Source organism: Myxine glutinosa, chromosome 3 (assembly GCF_964187855.1).
Source record: "Myxine glutinosa chromosome 3, kmMyxGlut1.1, whole genome shotgun sequence".
Lineage (NCBI taxonomy): Eukaryota > Metazoa > Chordata > Myxini > Myxiniformes > Myxinidae > Myxine > Myxine glutinosa.
This window is the reverse complement of record NC_136263.1, coordinates 66,121,739-66,147,241: the sequence shown is the minus strand read 5'-3', so window position 1 is coordinate 66,147,241 and position 25,503 is coordinate 66,121,739. Positions and strand designations below refer to the sequence as shown.

The following is a 25,503-nucleotide window of genomic DNA, read 5'->3' as shown; positions in this document are numbered from 1 at the left end:
ATCAATCCTTGGCAGGGGATATGAGTCCTTGAGTGTCACGTTGTTTAGCTGGCGATAGTCCACGCAGAACCGCGTGGTCCCATCCTTCTTTTTGACCAGCACAACAGGTGACATCCAAGGACTTCCCGAGGGCTCGATCACACCTGCGTCGAGCATTTTTGCAACCTGCTCGTCAGCTTCCGCCCTCTTGCTCCAAGGGAGCCGTCGGGCGGCCTGACGAATAGGCCGGGCCTCACCGGTGTGGATCTGATGTTTCACCAGGCCCGTACGTCCAATATCCTCGGTGGACAGGGAGAAGAGGTCCAAATGGGACCCAACCAGTTTGTGTAAGGCCTCCCTCTGGGTACCTCCCAACTCTACGCTGCTACGATTTACCATCTCGCAAATGGGATCGGGCCAATTCCTACTTGTTATTGAAGGCTCCCCCCGGGGTCGGCTCGGCTGGACGTTCTCGCCCCTCACTGTCGCGACTTCCTCAACTGGGGTGCAGCCAGCTACCCTCGTGCCCCTTACTATAGTGCGTGGTTCTGTACTCATATTTATTACTCGGACGGCCACTACCGGTCCGTCCGTTTTTACAAGGGTGCGGCCCACGATTAAACCCGGTATGGACTGCGCTGCCACCGGTTCGACCAGGCCGCAGGACTCCTGCCATGTTGGGCGAGCTGCCCACCGGGCCGGCACTATCGCCTCGGCCCTTGGGGGGATGGTCACGGCCTCGGAAGCCTCCAGCTCCGCTCTCTCGGCCGTGCTCACTCCCCCTAACGGCAGCTCTTCTACTCCCACCTGCAGGATCCCCCGGCACAAGTCGATTTTGCAACCGCTGGCAGTCAACAGGTCCAACCCTATTAAACATGGGTCGCACACCTCCGCCACCCAAACATCTATCTCCCTCCTTACCGACCCTAACTTGAGGGTCACAGAACCACGCCCTATGATCGGGGCCGTTACCCCGGTAGCAAGCTGCAAACTATAATTTTGCAGGCGCTGGATCTTATCCCAGCCACCTGCGCTCGAATCAAGGACCACAGGGCTGATGATCGTGGCGCTAGCTCCTGTGTCCACTACGGCGTCTACCCCCACGCCGGCAATTTTGCATCTAATTGTCAGGCTACCGGTTCCAATTTGGCCACAATAAATGACCTGTCGCGTCAATGAGGGCTCTCCTCCATCCTCTGCTGCCGAACACCACCCTACGTGCCCGACACCTTCTAGTTTCCCGGGGTCTGGCGGGGGGGTGTCTGGGGTCGGCTAACCCGCTCCCCCCTGGGCGGAGTTGAGGACCTCAACCGCCGGGGATCATCCCGGCGCATGGCTCGACAGTGCCGCGCCAGGTGACCCAGACGGTTGCAGGTATAGCACCTCACCTGATAAGGTGCTTGCCTCCGGAATTCCAAATTCCCCCCCCTGTAGGTCCGAATTGGATTACCCGCTCGTGGTCCACCGCGGGCCACCTCCGGGGCCGCCTGCCATGGTCCAGGTCCCGCCAGGCGCTGGTCCACCAGCCTCCGGACCATGCCCGCCAGGTCAGGACCCACGTCGGGGGCGGGCCCCCTAAGGGGTCCGCCCTCCATTGGGGGTCCCACCTGGCGGACCGCCATTGCGAGACGCTCGCCCCCCCGGGCCAGGGGCCTCGCTGCTTCCCAACGGGCCGCAGCGTCGGCCGCCTGGCTCAGAGTCTGCGGGCGCCACATGGCGAGCTGTTGCCGGAGCTCAATATCCGGGAGGGCCTGGATAAAATGGTCCAGCGCCAGGCTTTCCCGGGAATCCGCTGCCATGCTAGCATGTGCGATCCCCACTGCGCGGCGAATGTCGTGGGCAAGTTCCCCGATGGCTTCCTGGGGCTTGCGTTTTCGCAGCGCGAGCTGAGCTTTAACAAGCTCGCTCTGCTGTTCAATGCCAAATCGATTAATTAGGGCGTCGCGGAGGGCTGGCAGGGTGAGAGCACCCGCTGGTAATGCCGTCAGCACCTCCGCCGCCGCGCCGCGCAGTGCGGCCACCAGGTGTACTCCACCTTCGTCCTCACCCCAACCGTTGCCCTTACACACACAGTCGAACTGCGCCAGGTACGCGCGTAGATCACTCTTGCCGTCATACGGCGCGAGTGGGACCTTGTGGGACCACCTCGCATGCGAGTCGTTGCCCGCCTGCCGGACCCCGTGCGTCGCCCCTTGCGGGGTCAGCGCGGGGCCGAACCGGCCGGGCCCCCACAGTACATTACCCCCAAGGGGCTCTCGTGCCTCCCCGGTCCCTCCAACAACTACCCCTGTTGGTGTCGATGCCTGGGTCACACCTCCGCAACCCGCTACCCATTCCATACCACTACAACCTTGCTCACCCACACCTCGCACCTCTGGTTCCATACCCTCCGGACCAGCCATACACCTCACTCTTGGCCTCTCACGAACATCCGGGTCTATCTCGACCCCCAAGCTTATCAAATCACCTGGCGCATCATACGCACGACCATATTGGTCACCACTTACACCGGGTCCTCTTCCTCTTCGCTTCTCCTCCATCACCTGCGAATCCCTCATCCGGTTAATGAGCACATCATCACGATCCAAACACAGACTTTGGACCAATTCTTTTACTTCCTCCTTTATCTCTTTCTTATCCTCTCTCCGTCGCTTCTTAATTTCGCTCACCCCTTCTTCCACTTCTTCTAATTTTTGCTTCACCTCCTTCATCTCCTCGTGCGCCCCTTTAAGTTCTTCCTCTAACTCCACTTTATTTTTTTCTATGTGCTCCCGCACCTCCCGCTCTTTAACCTCCATCACCTCTACCACCTTGTCCATTTTCCTCGTCAGGTCCTCATGTACCGTCTGACACTCTTTTTTAATTACCCCTACGTCCTTTTTCATCTCCTTCTGTGTCGATTTTAACCCCTCTATTACCGCTGTGTTCTTCTTTACCTGGTCCCCCATCTCCTTTTGTCCCACTGTCAGTTGTTCTACTCCTAGCGTCAACTCCTCTATACCACCTTGCAATTTTACAGTCCCCTTTCTCACCTCCTTCTCCATGCGCTCCTTACAGTGCCTCACCTCCTCGCGCACTCCTCCGACCTCCTCACTCACTCCTCTTCTGATCTCCTCTCCCATCACTTGCATCTCCTGCCCAGATGCCACCCTCATCTGCTCCATTTCCTCCCTGTGAGCATCCAGTTTGGTTTCTACCCCCATTCTGACCCCCTCTATCTGCTGCCCCATTTGTTTAACTTCCCTTTCCGCTTGGTCCCTCATGTCCCTCAATTTGCCTTCCATACTGTTTTCTAACCCCATTAACCCATTTTTCATCCCCTCTATCTGATTCTCCTGGGCAGCCATTCTATTTTCTACCCCCATTAACCCATTCTTTACCTCTTTTATCCCGTTGTCTAACCCCTCAAAATTATTGTCTAACTTCTCAAATTTCTTGTCTAACCCCTCACCGGTACCCCTTGCTTCTTCCCTCATTACCCCCATTTGGTTTCCCATTACCCCCAATTGGCCCTCCAATCGCTCACTCTGAGCATCCATCCGGTTCCCCATTACCCCCATCATTCTGCTTTCCATTTCTTCGCTATGTTGGGCCATAAGGGCCTTCATTTGTATTAAAAACAGGTTCAAATCCACCGGTGGTGCTGCCACGGTCGCGGGCGCGGTGACCAGCGAGGCGCCATTTTGTGCGTCTGCTACCCTCGCTGCTTCGCTCTCCTCATGTCCCTCAATTTGGTCCTGGACCGACCCTGCCTCACTCTCCCCTACCGGACCCCAGCCGTCTTGATCCGCCATAGCGCGACTTTCAAAATTCGGGTTTTTATATTTTTAAAACAAAAATCAAATTTCGCCTTTATAATTTCGTCGAGCGCAGTAACGCGCTCCGGACCGATTCGATTACAATTTTCGCGCGGGAAACGCGCTCCGAATCGATTTTCCCTCCCAAAATTTGGGCCTAACTAATTTAGTCCCGGGTCCGAATCTCACTCCTCGACACCAATTGTTGCAGACGTGGTCATACCAAACCGCTCGGTAAATAACACCTAAGCCGCGTCTGTAACAATATATATATATATATATATATATATATAGATATATAAATAACCCGCGTCTATATATATATATTATATATATATATTATATATATATATATATATATAACCCGCATCTATATATATATATATATATATATATAAATAAATATATATATATATATATATTCCTTGCTGGATAGAGGTAAAAGTTTTCTTAGACCCCACAGGGGATTACATGTACAGATCATAACCCTTTGTCGAAAGAGAGCCACCTGTAACCGTTTCATTGGGTGCAAATTTATTTAAATTGGAATCTGAATAACGTTGAATGAAATCCTCCAATAACGGTACAAAGTCAAAATCCGAATTTTGTCTTTTTTGCCAGACACACTCGAGCTGAACAAGGACATATTATTCACTGGGATTGTGAAGTTTTCTCTGCAATGACGCTGTGCTGCTTTGCATACATTGTTATCGATAACACGTGAACGCTGTCGGAGCAGCAGCGGCAATGTTCCGGCCCTTGTGGAATGCTCCTCTTGAGGCGAATCCGTACACGTTTCGCTCCCAGAAGGCGCTCGTAAGGTAGAGCAAAAAATGTTTGGGAACAAACATCAATTACACGAACACCTGCACAGTCCCCTGGGTCGTTTCACACTGGGAATGCGAGTGCGCGGATTGTTCCGAACACCAACCTACACTACCAGAACTACATACACGACCTGCAAAACAAACGCCAACGACATCAAGAAAGTACGTTTGTTTGATAAATTAAGAAATGACTGCAAGATGTATAATCCAGATCGGAGCTTCCCAAACAGCAAACAATAGTCTCGCTGTGGCCTCCGAGAGGTTCAACACCGGACGGAGTCTGCCACGGACCCTTAGCCTTACCTTTGGCAGTGCATGGACATTTTGACGCATACGACCAGGTGAGACAAGAGAAAATGATAGACGAGTCCTGTTCCATCTGCAGACTCATCCTGCGCTATTTAAAGCAGAACAAAAGAAACTCATCGATTGTTCCATTTCATTTCGTTGACAATAGAATACAAGGAACGACCGAGGGCAACAATACGTCAAAATAATACTTTGTCTTCATTGGGAATTATAACCTGACAGCACAATTCAATACCAAGCGCAAAACAGGAAAGAATGAAAAATGGAGACGTGTTAGTGATCCAACGTGAACATATCAACAAATAAATCATTACTGTACTGTGTTATTTAGGGTGTTTTATGAAAGGGAGTTTGTCTGTAAAGGTAAGAGGAACCTCAAGGTGCAAAATAGGTACAAACAAAGGCACAACTATCTCACGAATGATTTACCAATCAACTCATTGACAGCGGTTTGTAAATGAGCTAATTGTTCGTTTATCAAAAGGTCACGTGTATTAAACTTGTAGTTTCCTTTTGGTGTTTGGTTTCCTCAAGAGTACACACCCAAGGGGTTCTACACACTCAAAGGGTACACACCCAATCATTGAGACACATCCACGAACGGACAGAGACCCGACCCGCGTCCACGGACGTACCGAGACCAGACCCCCATCCACGGATGGACCGAGACCCGACCCGCGTCCACAAACGGACTGAGACCCGACCCGCGTCCACGGACCTACCGAGACCCGACCCGCGTCCACGGACCTACCGAGACCCGACCCGCGTCCACGGACGTACAGAGAGAGACCCGACCCGCGTCCACGGACATACAGAGAGAGACCAGACCCGCGTCCACGGACGTACCGAGACCAGACCCGCGTCCACGGACGTACCGAGACCAGACCCGCGTCCACGGATGTACCAAGACCAGACCCGCGTCCACGGACCTACCGAGACCCGACCCGCGTCCACGGATGGACCGAGACCAGACCCGCGTCCACGGATGGACCGAGACCAGACCCGCGTCCACGGACCTACCGAGACCAGACCCGCGTCCACGGACCTACCGAGACCCGACCCGCGTCCACGGATGGACCGAGACCAGACCCGCGTCCATGGACGGACCGAGAGCAGACCCGCGTCCACGGACGTACCGAGACCAGACCCGCGTCCACGAACAGACTGAGACCCGACCCACGTCCACGGACCTACCGAGACCAGACCCGCGTCCACGGACCTACCGAGACCAGACCCGCGTCCACGGACCTACCGAGACCCGACCCGCGTCCACGGACGTACAGAGAGACCCGACCCGCGTCCACGGACATACAGAGAGAGACCCGACCCGCGTCCACGGACATACAGAGAGAGACCCGACCCGCGTCCACGGACATACCGAGACCCGACCCGCGTCCACGGACCTACCGAGACCCGACCCGCGTGCACGGACGTACAGAGAGAGACCCGACCCGTGTCCACGGACGTAGCAGGATTTGCCGTGTGTTGATGAAAAAAAAAATCTTACCCGTGTAATAGACCTCTGTAGTCTCTGTCGAGGAACCCCGGTCTTCCTTGACTGGGTTCTTCCGGTACACGCGAGTACCCAGAACTACAAGTGGTGGTCGCACAATCTCCATGGATTTATGAATTGGAGGTGAAGGTATATTGACTATTGTTCAATCGGTGATGCAGATAACACAAGGATACAGGAAAAGAAGATTCAATGGAACCGGACAAGTTTTGTTTGATCGAGAGTTACTATCGAGTGTTCAACTTAAAATAGAAACCTCAAGCAGAATAATGTTCCAAAACTATCCCTTTAAAAGACAAGATTCATAAAACATTGATTATCACACCCTGGCTTAAAGCTAAGCACTACAGCTCTTTGTTGTGTCATGGCTTTTATTTATTGTATGAACGACACGAAACAGATTTACAGCGTGGACAAAAAATTGAAACGCCAGGTACATGGGCCGTACTTCCTCTTCTTCTTCGGCTATTCTCCTTCTTCTTCCTCTTTGCCCACCCTTCAAAGGGCTCTTCGAACCTATCACGAAGATAATTAATCATTTTGTGTGTCCGGTGATCATGTAGTTTGTAGATGGATGGATGTTATAGTCCGAATTTATATTGTCAACACATTTATTCAGCTGATTCTGGAATTGTTCTATGGTGTCACTACTTACGACACAAGCAAGGAGATTGCTCCAATCAGGTATGCAATTTTCAACAAAGGAAGGTTTGTGGACGTTATCGCTTGGTTGATGGTGTTGTGTTTTACTTTTGCTAAAGAAGCCACTTGGGCAGCACAGGAATTAGGGCAGGGCAGATTGGGCAGTTGCCCAAAAGTCTCCACAATATGGGGTCCTCCACAAAACTGTACACTGTGGCGGACACAAAAGCCCACTGGCGTGGTGACATCATTCCGCGCACCAAGTGGGCGGCGGCCACGCCCCAGGGGTAGGCGTGGCCTCAGGATATACACCGGGCGCGCAGCCCAGAGCGCCCCAGTGCTACAGTGACCTCTTGTCAATAAAGACACTTTTGTTTTAACCGCGTTGTCCGCTTCCTCCTTGGTAGCAAGTCGCGCGCATAGCACCGCGCTTCATTGGTGACCTTCGACATTCTGGTCAGCTGCCGCTGACCACCCGAACCCGCCACAGCCATGGCAACCAACGCGGTCTCCGTCAAGCTCCCCGAGTTCTGGGAGGCACAAGCTGAAGTTTGGTTCCTGCAGGCAGAAGCCCAGTTTCAACTTCGAGGCATCACGGTCGACGAGACCATGTACTGCCACGTGGTCGCCTCCCTCGGGCCCGGTGCGGCCGCCCGCGTCGTGTCGGTCCTGAGGAATCCACCGGCCGACGGCAGGTACGAGGCGATCAAGCGCCTCCTCCTCGCCACGTTCGGCCTCACGGTGGACGCACGATCCGACCGCCTCTTAGACTTCCCCGAGCTCGGTGACATGCGACCATCGGTCCGCATGGACCATATGTTGTCGCTGATGGGCGACGAAACCCCGACCGCTCTGTTCCGGGCGTTATTTCGTCGCCAGCTGCCGGCACGGGTCCGCCTCGCGTTGGCCGGTTCTACGACAACGGAACCCCGGGCCCTCGCTGCCGAGGCCGACAGGTTCTTCGCGGCTTTGGACATGCAGGAAAGTCTTGCCGCGGCCGTCGCGGCTCTCGGGGCTGCTGCTGATGCACCACACCTCGTGTCCGCCGCCACGTCCCGCCCACCACCACCGCCGCCGCGAAGAAACCCGTGGCCTCCGCCGCCGCAGCCACCCACCTGGTGTTTCTTCCACGCCAAGTTCGGCCACAAGGCTCGGCAGTGTCGCCCGCCGGGCTCATTCGGCAGGTCGGGAAACGGGCAAGCCGACGCTCGGTGGCGGCTTTGAGCGTCGGCGGTTCCAACAGCCTACTGTATATAACGGACACCTTGTCCAGGCGCTGTTACCTGTGCGACACGGGAGCACAGGTGAGTGTCGTTCTTGCCGGTACGTCCGTCAAGCAAACCGCGGGCCGTGGCCCCGTGCTGCTTGCGGCCAATGGTACGTCCATACGCACGTACGGAAAACGCTGTCTCTCTCTGCGGTTCGGAGGGCAGGTTTTCCGGTGGTCGTTCATCACAGCCGACGTGCCCATGGCATTGCTCGGTGCGGACTTCTTATGTGCTCATGGACTATTGGTGGACGTAAAGCACCGAAGGCTTGTCCAGGCGGAGATGTTCAGCTCGCTCGCTTGCGCTCTGCCCCGCCCATTGAGCAGCTCACAGAGCGGCTCATCGAGCGGCTCACCGAGCGGCTTGCTGAGCGGTTCCGTTCCGGCCAGGTTCATCTGTACGCTTCCGGCAGCGGACGACTTCGCCCGCCTCCTCGCCGGTTTCCCGGCCCTCACGCGGCCCACATTCTCGGCGGGGGCCGTTAAGCACGGGGTGGAACACCACATCCCCACCTCCGGGCCACCGGTCTACGCCCGGGCACGCCGCCTCGAGCCGAAGAAGCTCGCCGTAGCTAAAGCGGAGTTCGCTACGCTGGAGCGGCTCGGCATCGTGTGGCGCTCCGAGAGTGCCTGGGCGTCGCCGCTCCACATTGTGCCCAAGCCCGGCGGGGGATGGCGACCGTGCGGGGACTACCGGCGCCTCAACGACGCCACCACCCCCGACCGCTACCCCGTCCCTCACATACAGGACTTCTCCGCCCAGTTGGCGGGCATGTCCTTCTTTTCAAAGGTGGACCTCATACGCGGCTACCATCAGGTCCCCGTCAGGCCGGAGGACATCCCGAAGACGGCGGTCATCATGCCATTCGGACTGTTTGAATTTCTTCGGATGCCCTTCGGTTTGAAAAATGCGGCTCAGGCGTTCCAGCGACTTATGGACAGCGTCTTGCGCGACTTGGATTTTATATACGTCTACCTGGACGACATCCTCGTCGCCAGCGCATCCCGCGAAGTGCACCTTCACCATCTCCGCATGCTCTTCGAACGTCTGGGCCAGCATGGCCTCATCGTGAACCCCGCTAAGTGCCGGTTCGGCGTCGCCAACATCGACTTTTTGGGGCACCGCGTCACCAGGCACGGGGCCGTCCCCCTACCGGCCAAGGTGGAGGCGGTGAGGGGGTTTCCGCGCCCCCGCACGATTAAGGGGCTCCAGGAGTTCCTGGGCATGGTGAACTTTTACCATTGGTTCCTACCCCGCATTGCTCAGCTCCTGCGGCCCCTCCACGAGGCCCTCTGAGGGAAGCCGGGCAAAGGTGACGTTACCTGGACCGAGCAGATGGACGCGGCGTTCGCGGGCGCGAAGCTCGCCTTGGCTAACGCCACCATGCTCGCGCACCCGGCGCCGATGCACCGATCGCCCTCAACACCGACACCTCGGACTACGCAGTGGGCGCGGTGCACGAGCAATGAGTGCGTGGTGCTTGGCAACCGCTGGCATTCTTCAGCCGGCAGCTTCACCCGCCCGAACGCCGTTACAGTACCTTCGACCGCGAGTTGCTCGGGCTTCACCTGGCGGTCAGGCACTTCCGCCATCTGCTCGAGGGCCGTGCGTTCACGGCCTTCGTCGACCACAAGCCGCTGGTCTTCGCGATGGGCAAGGTCACCGAGCCGTGGTCGGCCCTGCAGCAGCGTCACCTCTCGGCCGTGTCCGAATACACGACGGACATCCGGCACATCGCGGGAAAGGACAACCCGGTGGCGGATTGCCTTTCACGGTCCGTCGCCCACGTGGTCCACCTTGGCATCGACAATGCCCGGATAGCGGTGGACCAGGCCGCTGACCCCGGTGTCCAGGCCTTGCGGACCGCCATCACGGGCCTCCGCGTCACCGGGGTGCCGTTCGACGGCGCGGGCACGGCCCTCTTGTGTGACGTCTCCCTCGGGCGGCCTCGCCCCATCGTGCCCGCAGGCTGGCAGCGCCAGGTTTCTGACGCCAACCACGGCCTGTCCCACCCGGCCACGAAGGCCTCCCAGAGGTTGGTCACTGACAAGTTTGTCTGGCATGGCCTCCGGAAGGCCGTCCGCGGCTGGACCAGGACGTGCCTCGCATGCCAGCGCGCGAAGGTGCACCGGCATACCCAGGCCCCGTTGGCCCCGTTTACGGTGCCGGCACGTAGGTTCGACCACATGCACGTGGACCTGGTGGGACCTCTGCCCCCCTCACGGGGTTTCACCCATGTCCTTACCATGGTGGACCGCACCACCCGGTGGCCGGAGGCCGTGCCTTTGGCGGCGACGACGGCGGCGGACGTCGCGCAGGCGTTCATCGCCACCTGGGTCGCCCGGTTCGGCGCCCCCTCGGACATCTCGTCCGACCGCGGCCCCCAGTTCACCTCGGAGCTCTGGGCCGCGGTCCCGCGGGGGCTCGGGTTCCAGCTGCACCGAACCACGGCCTACCACCCGCAGGCCAATGGCCTGTGCGAGCGGTTCCACCGCTCGTTGAAGGCCGTGCTCCGGGCCACCCTCCGCGACGGCAGCTGGGTCGACAGGCTCCCCTGGATCCTGCTGGGCCTCAGGACGGCGCCCAAGGAGGACCTGCGCGCATCCGCGGCGGAGTTGGTCTTTGGACAACCACTGCGGGTGCCGGGCGAGTTCCTCCCCGACCCCACGGCACCTTGGTCCGCGGCGCAGGAGCGCTCCGCGCTGCAGGAGACCGCCCGGAGGTTCGCCCCGGTGCTGACGGCGCACCACGGGCACCCACCCACGCATGTCGCCCCAGAGCTTCGCACCGCGGACTATGTCTTCGTCTGGCACGACGCCCACCGGACACCACTGCGGCCCCCCGTACGATGGGCCTTTCCGCGTGCTGGAGACCGGAGTGAAATACTTCACCTTGGACATCGGCGGTACTCCCGACCGCGTCTCGGTGGATCGACTCAAGCCGGCCCACCTCGACGTGGACCACCCACCGCCGTTGGCTCGGCCCCCGCGTTGGGGCCGCCCCCCGGCGGGCGGACCCCCAGCACCGCCCAGCACCGCCGGCATGCCGCCCCCCGGTCCAGCACCCATCCCGGGTACAGCCGGGGGCATCCCAGCTGGCATCCCTGCACCCCGGACGCCGCCGGTCGCCAAAGGGCGCTTCGGCCGGGTCATCCGTTTGCCCCGCAAACTGGCCCTCCAGGTGCGCGGGAATTCTGGGGGGGCGCGTGTGGCGGACACGAAAGCCCACTGGCGTGGTGACATCATTCCGTGCACCAAGTGGGCGGCGGCCACGCCCGAGGGGTAGGCGTGGCCTCAGGATATACACCGGGCGCGCAGCCCGGAGCGCGCCAGTGCTACAGTGACCTCTTGTCAATAAAGACACTTTTGTTTTAACCGCGTTGTCTGCTTCCTCCTTGGTAGCAAGTCGCGCGCATAGCACCGCGCTTCAACACTGCGAAAATGGTAGTGTTCTTCCCTCAGTTGTCTGCCATGCTCTTGTTGAGTTTCTGTGTTGCTTCTGTATCTGCAGGTGTTGCACTGTAACGGTATTCTTGTGTGTGATGATGCAGAGTGATGAGGTAGATGGGTCAGAGCAGAGTCACAATTCCAATTTTGAGTTATTTAACTGGAATACTAATCGAAGATCCAAAACGAGAGATGCAGGCTTGGCGTATTCGAATGCACCATTTGTGGCAACCGGAAGTGCTGTAAGAGCAATGGTGTTGCCAACAGGTGGCCAGAGACTGCATCTCCACTTAATATTATTGTTATTCAGGTTGGTTTCTGAGTTTTAATATTAATCTCATCGTATTCTGAATTTTAATGGGGTTGTGGTGCTGTCCACACACGATTCGATTGCCAGAGAGGTAGGCCACAACACGTTGGTACAAACAAAGAGTCTTTATTAAGAGCTCGCACTTCAGCACTGGGCGGGCTCGAGCTTAGAGCCCGCATATATGTCCCGAGGCCACGCCTTGCCCCCGGGCGTGGCCGATCGGTCGAAAGGCGGGGCATGCGTTTTCGTTCCCCGCCTGGACGCTCGCGCCACCCACTGGTGCGCGGAATTATTGTCCCTTGTGCCCGCCACACGCGCCCCCCCAGAATTGCCGCGCACCTGAAGGGTGAGTTTGCGGGGCGGCCGGATGACCCGGCCGAAACGCCCCCTGGCGATGCGTGCAGGGCTGGGGGGTAGCGGGACGGCGGGGCTGGGGGGGGGGGGTGCCGGGGGTCCGACCGTCAGGGGGCGGCCTCGACAGGGAGGCAGAGCTGCTTGCGGGGGGTGGTCGAGATCGAGGTGGGCCGGCTTGAGGCGGTCCACGGAGATACGATCTGGGGCACCACCGATGTCGACGGTGAAATATTTGTCCCCGGTCTACAGCATGCGGAAGGGCCCGTCGTACGGGGGCCGCAGCGGTGCCCGGTGGGCGTCGTGCTGGACGAAGACGTACTCCGCCGTGCGAAGCTCCGGGGCGACGTGGGAAGACGGGCAACCGTGGTGTGCCGTCGGCACCGGGGCGAACCTCCGGGCGGTCTCCTGCAGGGTGGAGCGCTGTTGCGCCGTGGACCAAGGAGCCGTGGAGTTGGGGATAAATTCGCCCGGTACCCGCAGGGGTTGCCCGAAGACCAGCTCCGCTGAGGACACGCGCAGGTCGTCCTTGGGCGCCGTCCTGAGGCCCAGCAGGACCCAGGGGAGCCTGTCGGCCCAGCTGCCGTCGCGGAGGCTGGCCCGGAGCGCGGCCTTCATCGAGCGATGAAAGTGCTCGCACAGGTCATTGGCCTGGGGGTGGTAGGCCATGGTGCGGTGTAGTTTTACGCCGAGCCCTTGTGCCACCGCGCCCCAGAGCTCCGAGGTGAACTGGGGGCCGCGGTCGGACGAGATGTCCGAGGGGTCCCGAACCGGGCAACCCAAGTGGCGATGAAGGCCTGCGCCACATCAGCCGCAGACGTCGCCGCGAATGGGATGGCCTCCGGCCACCATGTGGTGCGGTCCACCATGGTGAGGAGGTGGGTGAACCCCCGCGAGGGGGGCAGAGGTCCCACCAAGTCGACGTGCATGTGGTCAAACCGACGCTCGGGCACCACAAACGGGGCCAACGGGGCCTGGGTGTGGCGGTGGACCTTTGTGCGCTGGCACGTGAGGCACTTCCTGGCCCAGTCACGGACGTCCTTCCTGAGGCCATGCCAGACGAACTTCGCCACGACGAGCTTCTGGGAGGCCTTCGTGCCCGGGTGGGACAGGCCGTGGATGGCGTCGAACACTGGGCGCTGCCAGTCAGCAGGCACGATGGGGCGAGGCCGGCCGAGGGAGACGTCGCACAGGAGGGCCGCGCCCGCGGCGTCGAACGGCACCTTGCTGAAGCGGAGGCCCGTGACGGCGGTCCGCAAGGCCTGGACGCTGGGGTCGGTGGTCTGGTCCTCCTCCATCCGGGCATAGTCGATCCCGAGGTGGACCGCGTGCGCGACGGACCGGGAAAGGCAATCTGCCACCGGGTTGTCTTTACCCGCCACGTGACGGATGTCTGTCGTATACTCGGACACGGCAGAGAGGTGACGCTGCTGCCGTGCTGACCATGGCTCGGCGACCTTGGCCATCGCGAACACAAGGGGCTTGTGGTCGACGAAAGCCATGAACGGGCGGCCCTCCAGCAGATGGCGGAAGTGTCGGACCGCCAGGTGGAGCCCGAGCAGCTCGTGGTCGAAGGTGCTGTAGCGGCGTTCGTGCGGGCGAAGCTGCCGGCTAAAAAATGCCAGTGGCTGCCAAGCGCCACACACGCACTGCTCGTGCACCGCGCCCACCGCGTAGTCCGACGCGTCGGTGGTGAGGGCGATTGGTGCATCGGGCGCCGGGTGCGCCAGCATGGTGGCGTTGGCCAGGGCCAGCTTTGCGCCCGCAAACGCCGCGGCCATCGGCTCCGACCAGGCGATGTCACCTTTGCCCCGCTTGCCCCGGAGGGCCTCGTGCAGGGGGCGGAGGAGCTGGGCGACGTGGGGCACGAAGCGGTGGTAAAGATTTACCATGCCCAGGAACTCCTGGAGCCTCGTAATCGTGCGGGGTCGCGGGAAATCCTTGACAGCCTCTACCTTGGCCGGTAAAGGGACGGCCCAGTGCCTGGTGATGCGGTGCCCCAAGAAGTCGATGGTGGTGACGCCGAAACGGCACTTTGTGGGGTTGATGATTAGGCCATGCTGGCCCAGGTGTTCGAAAAGCGTGCGGAGGTGGAGCAGGTGCTCCTCCCAGGACGCGCTCACGACTAGGATGTCGTCCAGGTAGACATAGAGGAAAGGTAAGTCGTGGAAGACGCTGTCCCGGGAGGGGCACCTGCAAGCGTTGGAACGCCTGGGCCGCATTCTTCAACCCAAAAGGCATTCGCAGGAACTCGAAGAGGCCGAAAGGGGTGATGACGGCCATCTTCGGGACATCGCCCAGTTGTACGGGGACCTGGTGGTAGCCTCGGATGAGGTCCACCTTGGAAAACACGGTCGTGTTTGCCAACCGGGCGGAAAAGTCCTGGATATGCGGGACCGGGTAGCGGTCGGGGGTGGTGGCATCATTGAGCCGACGGTAGTCACCGCACGGCCGCCATCCTCCGCTGGGCTTCGGCACAATGTGCAGCGGAGAGGCCCAAGCGCTGTTTGAGCGCCGCACGATACCCAGCCGTTCCAGTGTGGCAAACTCCGCCTTCGCCACGGCGAGCTTCGTGGGTTCGAGTCAGCGTGCCCGGGCATAGACCGGCGGCCCGACCGTGCGTATATGGTGCTCCACCCCGTGTTTAACGGCCACCGCTGAGAAGGTGGGCCGCGTGAGGGCTGGGAAACTGGCTAGGAGGTGGGTAAAGTCGTCCGCTGCCGGAAGCGTGCAAAGTAAACTCGCCGGGACGGAACCTTTCAGCAAGCCGCATGGCAAGCCGCTCAGTGAGCCGCTCAGTGAGCCACTCAACGAGCCGCTCAGCGAACAAGCAAACGAGCTGAAGCTTTCGGCCTGGACGAGACGTCTGCCCTTAACGTCGACCAACAAATCATGTGCACATAGGAAATCCTCACCGAGCAGGGCCATTGGCACGCTGGCGGTGACGAACGACCATTGAAAGCGCTGCCTTCCGAACCGCAGTGAGAGGCAACGCTTCCCGAATGTGTGGATGGGTGTACCGTTGGCGACAAGCAAAGCGGGGCCCTGGCCCGCGGCTTGCTTGTCGGACGCGGAAGCAGAGAGGACGCTTACCTGCGCTCCTGTCCGACCGTCAGGGGGCGGCCTCGACGCGGAGGCAGAGCTGCTTGCGGGGGGTGGTCGAGATCGAGGTGGGCCGGCTTGAGGCGGTCCACGGAGATACGATCTGGGGCACCACCGATGTCGACGGTGAAATATTTGTCCCCGGTCTACAGCATGCGGAAGGGCCCGTCGTACGGGGGCCGCAGCGGTGCCCGGTGGGCGTCATGCTGGACGAAGACGTACTCCGCCGTGCGAAGCTCTGGGGTGACGTGGGAAGACGGGCAACCGTGGTGTGCCGTCGACACCGGGGCGAACCTCCGGGCGGTCTCCTGCAGGGTGGAGCACTGTTGCGCCGTGGACCAAGGAGCCGTGGAGTTGGGGATAAATTCGCCCGGTACCCGCAGTGGTTGCCCGAAGACCAGCTCCGCCGAGGACGCGCGCAGGTCGTCCTTGGGCGCCGTCCTGAGGCCCAGCAGGACCCAGGGGAGCCTGTCGGCCCAGCTGCCGTCGCGGAGGCTGGCCCAGAGCGCGGCCTTCTTCGAGCGATGAAAGTGCTCACACAGGTCATTGGCCTGGGGGTGGTAGGCCATGGTGCGGTGTAGTTTTACGCCGAGTCCTTGTGCCACCGCGCCCCAGAGCTCCGAGGTGAACTGGGGGCCGCGGTCGGACGAGATGTCCGAGGGGTCCCGAACCGGGCAACCCAAGTGGCGATGAAGGCCTGCGCCACATCAGCCGCAGACGTCGCCGCTAATGGGACGGCCTCCGGCCACCATGTGGTGCGGTCCACCATGGTGAGGAGGTGGGTGAACCCCCGCGAGGGGGGCAGAGGTCCCACCAAGTCGATGTGCATGTGGTCAAACCGACGCTCGGGCACCGCAAACGGGGCCAACGGGGCCTGGGTGTGGTGGTGGACCTTTGCGCGCTGGCACATGAGGCACGTCCTGGCCCAGTCACGGACGTCCTTCCTGAGGCCATGCCAGACGAACTTCGCCGCGACGAGCTTCTGGGAGGCCTTCGTGCCCGGGTGGGACAGACCGTGGATGGCGTCGAACTCTGGGCGCTGCCAGCCAGCGGGCACGATAGGGCGAGGCCGGCCGAGGGAGACGTCGCACAGGAGGGCCGCGCCCGCGGCGTCGAACGGCACCTCGGTGATGCGGAGGCCCGTGACGGCGGTCCGCAAGGCCTGGACGCCGGGGTCGGCGGTCTGGTCCTCCTCCATCCGGGCATAGTCGATCCCAAGGTGGACCGCGTGCGCGACGGACCGGGAAAGGCAATCTGCCACCGGGTTGTCTTTACCCGCCACGTGACGGATGTCTGTCGTATACTCGGACACGGCAGAGAGGTGACGCTGCTGCCGTGCCGACCATGGCTCGGCGACCTTGGCCATCGCGAACACAAGGGGCTTGTGGTCGACGAAAGCCGTGAACAGGCGGCCCTCCAGCAGATGGCGGAAGTGTCGGACCGCCAGGTGGAGCCCGAGCAGCTCGTGGTCAAAGGTGCTGTAGCGGCGTTCATGCGGGCGAAGCTGCCGGCTAAAAAACGCCAGCGGCTGCCAAGCGCCACACACGCACTGCTCGTGCACCGCGCCCACCGCGTAGCCCGACGCGTCGGTGGTGAGGGCGATTGGTGCATCGGGCGCCGGGTGCGCCAGCATGGTGGCGTTGGCCAGGGCCAGCCTTGCGCCCGCAAACGCCGCGGCCATCGGCTCCGACCAGGCGATGTCACCTTTGCCCGGCTTTCCCCGGAGGGCCTCGTGCAGGGGGCGGAGGAGCTGGGCGACGTGGGGCACGAAGCGGTGGTAAAAATTTACCATGCCCAGGAACTCCTGGAGCCCCGTAATCGTGCGGGGTCGCGGGAAATCCTTGACAGCCTCTACCTTGGCCGGTAAAGGGACGGCCCAGTGCCTGGTGATGCGGTGCCCCAAGAAGTCGATGGTGGCGACGCCGAAACGGCACTTTGTGGGGTTGATGATTAGGCCATGCTGGCCCAGGCGTTCGAAAAGCGTGCGGAGGTGGAGCAGGTGCTCCTCCCGGGATGCGCTCGTGACTAGGATGTCGTCCAGGTAGACATAGAGGAAAGGTAAGTCGTGGAAGATGCTGTCCCGGGAGGGGCACCTGCAAGCGTTGGAACGCCTGGGCCGCATTCTTCAACCCAAAAGGAATTCACAGGAACTCGAAGAGGCCGAAAGGGGTGATGACGGCCATCTTCGGGACATCGCCCGGTTGTACGGGGACCTGGTGGTAGCCTCGGATGAGGTCCACCTTGGAAAACACGGTCGTGTTTGCCAACCAGGCGGAAAGGTCCTGGATATGCGGGACCAGGTAGCGGTCGGGGGTGGTGGCATCATTGAGCCGGTGGTAGTCACCGCACGGCCGCCATCCTCCGCTGGGCTTCGGCACAATGTGCAGCGGAGAGGCCCAAGCGCTGTTTGAGCGCCGCACGATACCCAGCCGTTCCAGCGTGGCGAACTCCGCCTTCGCCACGGCGAGCTTCGTGGGTTCGAGTTGGCGTGCCCGGGCATAGACTGGCGGCCCGACCATGGGTATATGGTGCTCCACCCCGTGTTTAACGGCCACCGCTGAGAAGGTGGGCCGCATGAGGGCCGGGAAACTGGCTAGGAGGTGGGTAAAGTCGTCCGCTGCCGGAAGCGTGCAAGGTAAACTCGCCGGGACGGAACCTTTCAGCAAGCCGCATGGCAAGCCGCTCAGTGAGCCACTCAGTGGGCCGCTCAACGAGCCGCTCAGCGAACAAGCAAGCGAGCTGAAGCTTTCGGCCTGGACGAGACGTCTGCCCTTAACGTCGACCAACAAATCATGCGCACATAGGAAATCCTCACCGAGCAGGGCCATTGGCACGCTGGCGGTGACGAACGACCATTGAAAGCGCTGCCCTCCGAACCGCAGTGAGAGGCAACGCTTCCCGAATGTGTGGATGGGTGTACCGTTGGCGCCAAGCAAAGCGGGGCCCTGGCCCGTGGCTTGCTTGTCGGACACGGAAGCAGAGAGGACGCTTACCTGCGCTCCTGTGTCGCAAAGGAAACGTCGCCGGGACAAGGTGTCTGTGATAAACAGGAGGCTGCCGGAATGGCCGACGCTCAGGGCCGCAAATGAGCGCCAGCCCGGTCATTTCCCGACCAGTCAAAAGAGCACGGCGGGCGACATGTTTTAGCCTTGCGGCCGAACCTGGCGTGGTAGTAGCACCAGGTTTGCGGCGGTGATGGCCACGGCGGCCGTGGTGGTGGCGGCTGCGGTAGTGGGCGGGGCGCAGCAGCGGCCACGAGGGAAGCCGGGGGCGCTGTAGCCTCTGCCCCGGGATCCACTACAGCAGCACCGTACACCGACCGCGTGTCGCAGGCCGTGAAAAATTTGTCGGCCTCACCGGCCAGGGTGCGGGGTTCCGTTATTTTTGAACCGGCCAGCGCGAGGCGCACCTGCACAGGTAGCTGGCGGAGGAAAAGCGCTCGGAACAGGAAATCCGGGCGCTGGTCTCCAAGAAGGGACAGCATAAAATCCATCCGAACGGACGGTCGTGTGTCGCCGAGGGCGGGAAGGTCCAGGAGGCGTTCGGCACATTCGACCTCCGTGAGCCCGAATGTGGCGAGGAGGAGACGTTTGAGCGCCGCGTAATTGTGGTCACCCGGCGGGCGCCGAAGGATGGACACGACGCGGGCGGCAGTGCCGGGCCCGAGGGCGGCGACCACGTGGTAGTACATGGTCTCGTCCGCCGTGATGCCCCGGAGCTGGAATTGAGCTTCGGCCTGCACAAATCAAACGTCGGCTTGCGCTTCCCAGAACTCCGGGAGTTTGACGGCGACAGCGTTGGTAGCCATGGCGCTTTCTGGGGTCAGCTGTGGCTGAACCAGTCGAGGTCACCAGTGTGGTGCTGTGCACACACGATTCGTTTGCCAAGAAGGTAGGCCACCACGCGTTGTACAAACTGAAATGCTTTATTCACAGCTCGCACGTAAGCACTGGGCGGGCTCGACTATCGAGCCCGCATATATGTCCCGAGGCCACGCCTTGCCCCCGAGCGTGGCCGTTCGGCCGAAAGGTGGGGCATGACCTCAGTTCCACCCTGCGCCTCGTGACGCCCTCGCCCCGGGCGTGGCCCGAGCTGCGCTTCCACGCCCGGACGCTCGCGCCACCCACTGGTGCGCGGAATATTGCCCATTGACAATGTGTCTGCCACATCACCACAAATCAGCTGAATCCTGGATTCCTTGGTGCCTACTATCCTTCTCACCGAATATGGTTTTCCCAATGAGTCATAGGTCAATGTTTGTGGAGGTTGAATCCGTTTCTTTGGTCAGGCATAGTTGCAATTGGCAATGTCTTCTTGTACTATTTATTCCTCAGATTCCAGAGGCCCCTGTTGCCCTTCACTGATGTACCCCTCTGCCTCTTCACTGATGTCTCAGTCTTCAAGTAGTTATTTCTGCATGGTTAATGGAGATGGAGATCGAGTTGGCTGTTGTTGTACGTGCCTTTGTGGTTGGAAAGCTGTGGCTTCGGGGTTGAGATCCAAGAAATCCAGTCCCTCCACTGTGCCCCATCTGGCTTAGTCCTCAAAGAGTTTATAAGTCTTCCAACTCATTAATTGGCTCCAACTGTTCCTCAATGGAACCTTGGCGTTCCACATTTTCCTCAGTTCTCACTCACTCTGTGCTGTTCCCTCTCTGTGCAGTCTCCACTGGGGTTCTGCCACAGGGAGGGGGTTATATGGCAACAGGAGATTATGGTGGAAGATCCTGGCCTTTCCATTCCCATTTTCAGGTCTCACCTCATACACTGGGCTGTCTGCAGTCTTCTTTTTGCCAATAATGTAAACCTGGTCCTCTCAGAGAGATTGGATCTTCCCAGGGCTTCCCCTCTCCCCAACATTCTTCACCAAGACCTGACCCCCTGGTTGCAGCTCTGCAACGTAGACTCTATTGTTGTGTGACAGTTTCCCTTGAGTAGCCTGCTTGGCTGCAGTTTGCTTGTGCTTGTGATCTCATATGCATCCCTCATCCTGTTCCTCCACTTCTCCACATAGTCAGCATAAGAGCCCTCTTTCCATTCAATGTCAAGCCCAAATAATTATAGGTCTATCAGGAGTCTAAGAGTCTAGGAGGCAGGAAGTACGATGAGAACCCTCTTGCTTCATGGCAGGTGCAGTTATCGGCATGCACCACACTTGCTAATGAGCTTTTGCAATTTTGTTTTTGTTCTTCGGTCAGAGCCCTCAGCATTGCCAGTCATGTTCTGTTAAACTCTCTACCAGTCCATATCCTTGAGGGTGGTATGGTGTGGTGTGGTGTGGGAGCATTTAATCCCACTTTGTTGCTTCAACTGGGCCATCAGTTGATTTTCAAATGCTCATCCAATCATATGTTCAGCATGGGTGCTCGCCTGATCCGGCTTGGTTGTCGCTTCGTTAAGCACTCACATTCCTGTGTTACAAATCTTTCCACATCCCGCTGCATCCTAGGCCTTTGTGGTCCTTTCTGAACCTTTGTGGTTAGGCCAGTATAATTGATCCTTGATGAGGTCTAAAGTTCTTTCAGAGCCCAGGTGTCTCATATCGTTGTGCAGTTTCTTGTATGCAAGTGAATGGTAGCAGCAGGGCAACACGAGTTGGTTTTTGTTGCAGTCTTGCGATATAGAAAATCTTTGCTATTTACCTGCAGCTTTGTCTCATCAAGCAGCAAAACCTTCACCTCAGAACTTTCCTTTTCCACTGTTACATTGCTTGGATGCTCACCCTGGTCTTTTAGTTTCAGCATGGGGCCTATGACAGGATCCTCTCTCTGAGCTGACTGGAAGTCACTCAGTGGAATGGGCTGCTATGTGGTGGGAGGCTGGTCAAGTTGTATCCCTGTGGGCATTACATTGATGGCTATTGGACTTACATGTAACATGAAGTCCTTCTGTGTGGTGGACACCCCTTGAATGACAGCTTCAGCCACTTCTGGACTCATTTTTTCTGGACACCCTTCTATGAACGTACCGAAATCAAGAGGCATGCAAGACAGTCTATCTGCGTCGGCGTTTGTTTGGCCTGGCCTGTACTGTACTTGACATCACAAGTGAAGTCCACCATTTCAGCAACCCATCTCTGCCCAGTGACATTCAGCTTTGCTGTTGTGAGTACATATGTGAGTGGGTTGTTGTCTGTGTAGACAGTGATACATGGGTCACAAGGTACATGGATCAGAGTAGAGTCACCATTTCAATTCTGAGTTATTTTATTGGAATAATAATTAAAGATACAAAACATGAGATGCAGGCATGGCGCATTCCAACGCACCATTCGCAGATTCTCAACGCTCTCAGCGTTGAGATGCAGGCTTCGCAGAAAGTGCTGTAAGAGCGATGGTGTTGTTCTCTTTTACCATTCAATTAGTCATGCACAGATGACTTCAATTAATCCTGATATCACAACAAATAACATCGGAAACAAAAACAAGGTTATCATGCACTTGTATCACTGTACAGTAAAATTTACTAAAAATACGTTTTCACTATGTCATTATGGGGTATTTTGCTTAGATCAGTGACAATTTTCTTTTTATTTAATACATTTTAAATTTAGGCTGTAACACAACAAAATGTGAAAAAGTCATGGATGTGAATACTTTCTGAGGCACTGTACATGGAGTCGTCACTGTTGGGAGGACAGCACAACACAGACAAACATGAGGATGGAGGGGAAGTCACAACCAGAGGACTCCTGGGGCTTGGGAGATGTGACAGCAGTTCACGGAGAGTGACAAATGGAGATAGTGATGTACAGTGTAAGTCTGCAGCCAGGATGGGGTTCAGGCCTATCAAACCAGAGGAGACAATATATAGCCAGGGAGACTCAATAAGGGGTCAGGGACGTCCTGCGGGAGGAAGGATTATTTTAAACCGATGATGTCCTGTTTATTGGCAGCGGCTTGGATCGAGGCCTCAAATGTTTTAAGTCCACATAGGGACAGGGGAGGAGGAGCTGCTGATAGGACGTAGGGATATGGAAAGGAGCAAGGAGATGGTGTGGGATGGGGGAAATCTGGGAGGGTGTGTGGAGGGGGCAAAGCAGACAAGGGGAGGGACAGGAGCCAATCTGGGTGGGGGGGGGGGGAGAGAGAGGGGGTGGGGGGGGGGGGGAAAGAGGTGGCAGGATGAGGTGGAAGCTGAGAAGGGGCGGGACAAGGGGGGAGCAGATGGGAAGAGGGAACTGACATGGAGGATCATTTGTGCAATTTTCTCGATTTTCCAGAAGTTTGAAGGACTGTGTGAACTCATGCACCAATAGTCTCTACCAACCCAAACATTGCCCTTGTACAACATCCAATACACTGATTATAAGTGTTAGTGGATATGTCCCCAGTCTTACATTTACCGAGTGACATCAGCTCAGTTTTGTCCTTTTCTTCCTTGGGTTTTGACTCCCTGGGTTCACCACTGGTTCACCACTGGGCTGATCACCTCCATGCCCAGCCGACCCGACACATGAGTGACCCATCTCTCTGCTGTCACCCCTTGAGGAGCCCGCGTTATGGGATTTACTCCATCCACACCTGTTTTCCAGCCCCAAGCCAATGTACTCATCTCTACTAGAACCACACCCTCTATAAAAGCCACATCCATCTGTATGGCTGACTCCCCTTCACCCCCACCCCCCACCACATGGCCTCCCTCCATGGAAGCACCCCTGGTCCACATGAGGCCACTCATTCCGTCAGTAAAGAATACTTACACCCATGTCATCAACCTGGCTTTTGGGCCGAGAGTCAAATCGCCGCCCCGGGCAACTCTTGGAAAAGATACTGCGCTTGGAAGGATATTGGTCTCTGAGGGAATACCCGTTGAAGCTCCAGCTGAACACAATCCAGACTGCTGGTGAACATGCCGCCGACACTTCCTCCAGAGCCGAGCAGTAGCAAGCCGACTCTGTGGCTCCAACTTTGCAATGGGACTCAGTACAGGCACCTTGCCCTCACCTGAAGGTAGTTCGGTCAATTCTGCTGCCTTGTTAGACTCTCTGGATCTTTTCTTGGACTTATTGGCCCTTATGATATCCACACCAGAAGTTCTAATTCGTCATCCACTAAATGATTCATTCAGTTCGCGATTCAGTCTGCTCTTGCATTTTTTCCAGCATGATGCCCCCATACATGGCAGAACACGAAGGAGGCGGCTCCAGGCTCTGATGCGTAAAACCACATGCCGGTGCACTGGATCCAATCAGCCTCCGCTCCTCCACTACGACGTCCTGCAACTCAATCACGTTGAAAGATTGACAGCATATCCCGCCACGGTATTCCCAAGTTACAACTCTCAATCCCAGTCAGGTACAATGCACAATGAAAAGATGCCATTCGCCAGTTGCCATCTTCTTTTAAATTAATTTTTGCATCAAATACCATCTTCTTTTGTTGGCTTTCAGTTTATTGAAGAAACATTTTATGGTGCCACTTACAATTCTCTCTTTAAAGAATTGTTCAACAGCCGACTTTCCGAGACTGGTAGCTTTCATTAAATCTTTTTGGACTGTCTGGGCCCACCACTCCAAATGTTGATCAGATTCTCCGCAAAAAGGTGAAAAGATGAAAGAAAAGGTGAAAAGTGAAAGACCGAAAAGGTGAAAGGTGAAAAGAAAAGAAAAGACCACTGACTACATGTAATTGATTGGATGCGGTTTTCCTCTTCTTTATTCACAGTCTTTCCAACATCTTTTTTGGTCTAGCACTTTCATCAGGGCCTGCCATGACTTTGAATTATTTAACTATGGTGGCTCTGTCAGTGTGAGACGAGATCCACCAATTTACAACACCCTTACGCAAAGTAAATCCAGGTATACCACCTTTCATTTTGGAGTCCCTCTTCATTGTTAGCTCAATTAGCTGATCACAGGTGACTTAACTGAAACCATATTACTTCTGATGCTGCATAATAAACCGAGCCAGGTGAGCATCATGTATATTGCTGTGGGTGGGATGAAGATTCTCCCTCTCTCCAGATATTGGTGTGATGGTCATAGTCAAATAGTTAAAGTAGCATGGAGTACAGGGTGAAGAAACGAAAGTCCCATATCCCTTCCCTGGTGGCTCATACAAACAGCAGAACGGTAACAATCAGGTCCAGGTATGCACTCCAGAAATCAAATGTGGGATTCCTATCCCTTTCCTGTTCAACGCAAGTGCCATACTTGTTCAGTATGCTGCTTATTTTGTCTTCTGCAATGACGTGGAAATTTTGGGAATGGTCCTATTTGGTGTAGGTGTTTTCTGACATTTAGGGCATCTTCTTGCTGTTCCTTGCTAACCCACTGGACGGGCAAAGGCTCTCCAACTTAACCTTTTTGAACATGTGTGCATGTACTCAAAGATGAGTTTGTGTGCATCCATTGTAATGATGACAACCAGAGCTGGATTTAAGGGCAGGTGACCCGGGCGACCTGGTGGAGAGGCTCATCATGCCTGCACTGCACCAACACCAGGTTAAACAAATCTGTCAAGCTATCGGCTTCATTTCATTGGGGGGATGGGAGAAGGAGTGAGATGAGAAAAGTGTGGCAGGCTCAGGGATATCACCAGGGTGTTAGAAATAAAATAAACTTTTTTTGGGTGGGGTGGATGAAGGCCATTTTAGGGTGAAGAATATACACCAGTGACCACACACCCTTGACGTGACCCTTTCACAGACATGACAATCAGCACATGTACACTATCACCCATCTATACTCAAACGACCTACATGTCCTGACAATATCCCTGTACACTTCTATCTCCAATGCTTCTAGGTACGTATCTAATTCCAATTTAAACTTTTATCTACTGTTTCTGCTGCCACTACCTTTCTAGGGAAACCATTCCATGCATCAACTACTCCCTGAGGGAAACACCTCTGCCTTACTGCCATCTTAACCCTCCTCTTCTTTACTCTTAGGCTATGGCCCTACCACCTAACTACTGCCTGCCCTTGCTACCGCCTCAACACTGCCTTCCCTCATTA

At 57.4% G+C, this 25,503-nt stretch overlaps 2 protein-coding genes across 2 annotated transcripts in view; one reads left to right on the top strand and one right to left on the bottom strand.

Moving 5' to 3' along the window:
* Positions 1–6,907, bottom strand: part of ASCC1 (activating signal cointegrator 1 complex subunit 1) — an 82,552-nt gene extending 75,645 nt beyond the window's left edge. Inside the window, exon 1 of the mRNA XM_068110735.2 lies at positions 6,420–6,907. Coding sequence (XP_067966836.2) covers positions 6,420–6,531 — 112 coding nt within the window. The 5' untranslated portion in view covers positions 6,532–6,907. The remainder of the gene's footprint in view (positions 1–6,419) is intronic.
* Positions 6,908–6,931: 24 nt separating this feature from the next.
* Positions 6,932–25,503, top strand: part of LOC137423492 (extracellular calcium-sensing receptor-like) — an 89,075-nt gene continuing 70,503 nt past the window's right edge. The window contains exon 1 of the mRNA XM_078774151.1: positions 6,932–7,109. Within this exon, the coding sequence (XP_078630277.1) occupies positions 7,000–7,109 (110 nt within the window). The 5' untranslated portion in view covers positions 6,932–6,999. The remainder of the gene's footprint in view (positions 7,110–25,503) is intronic.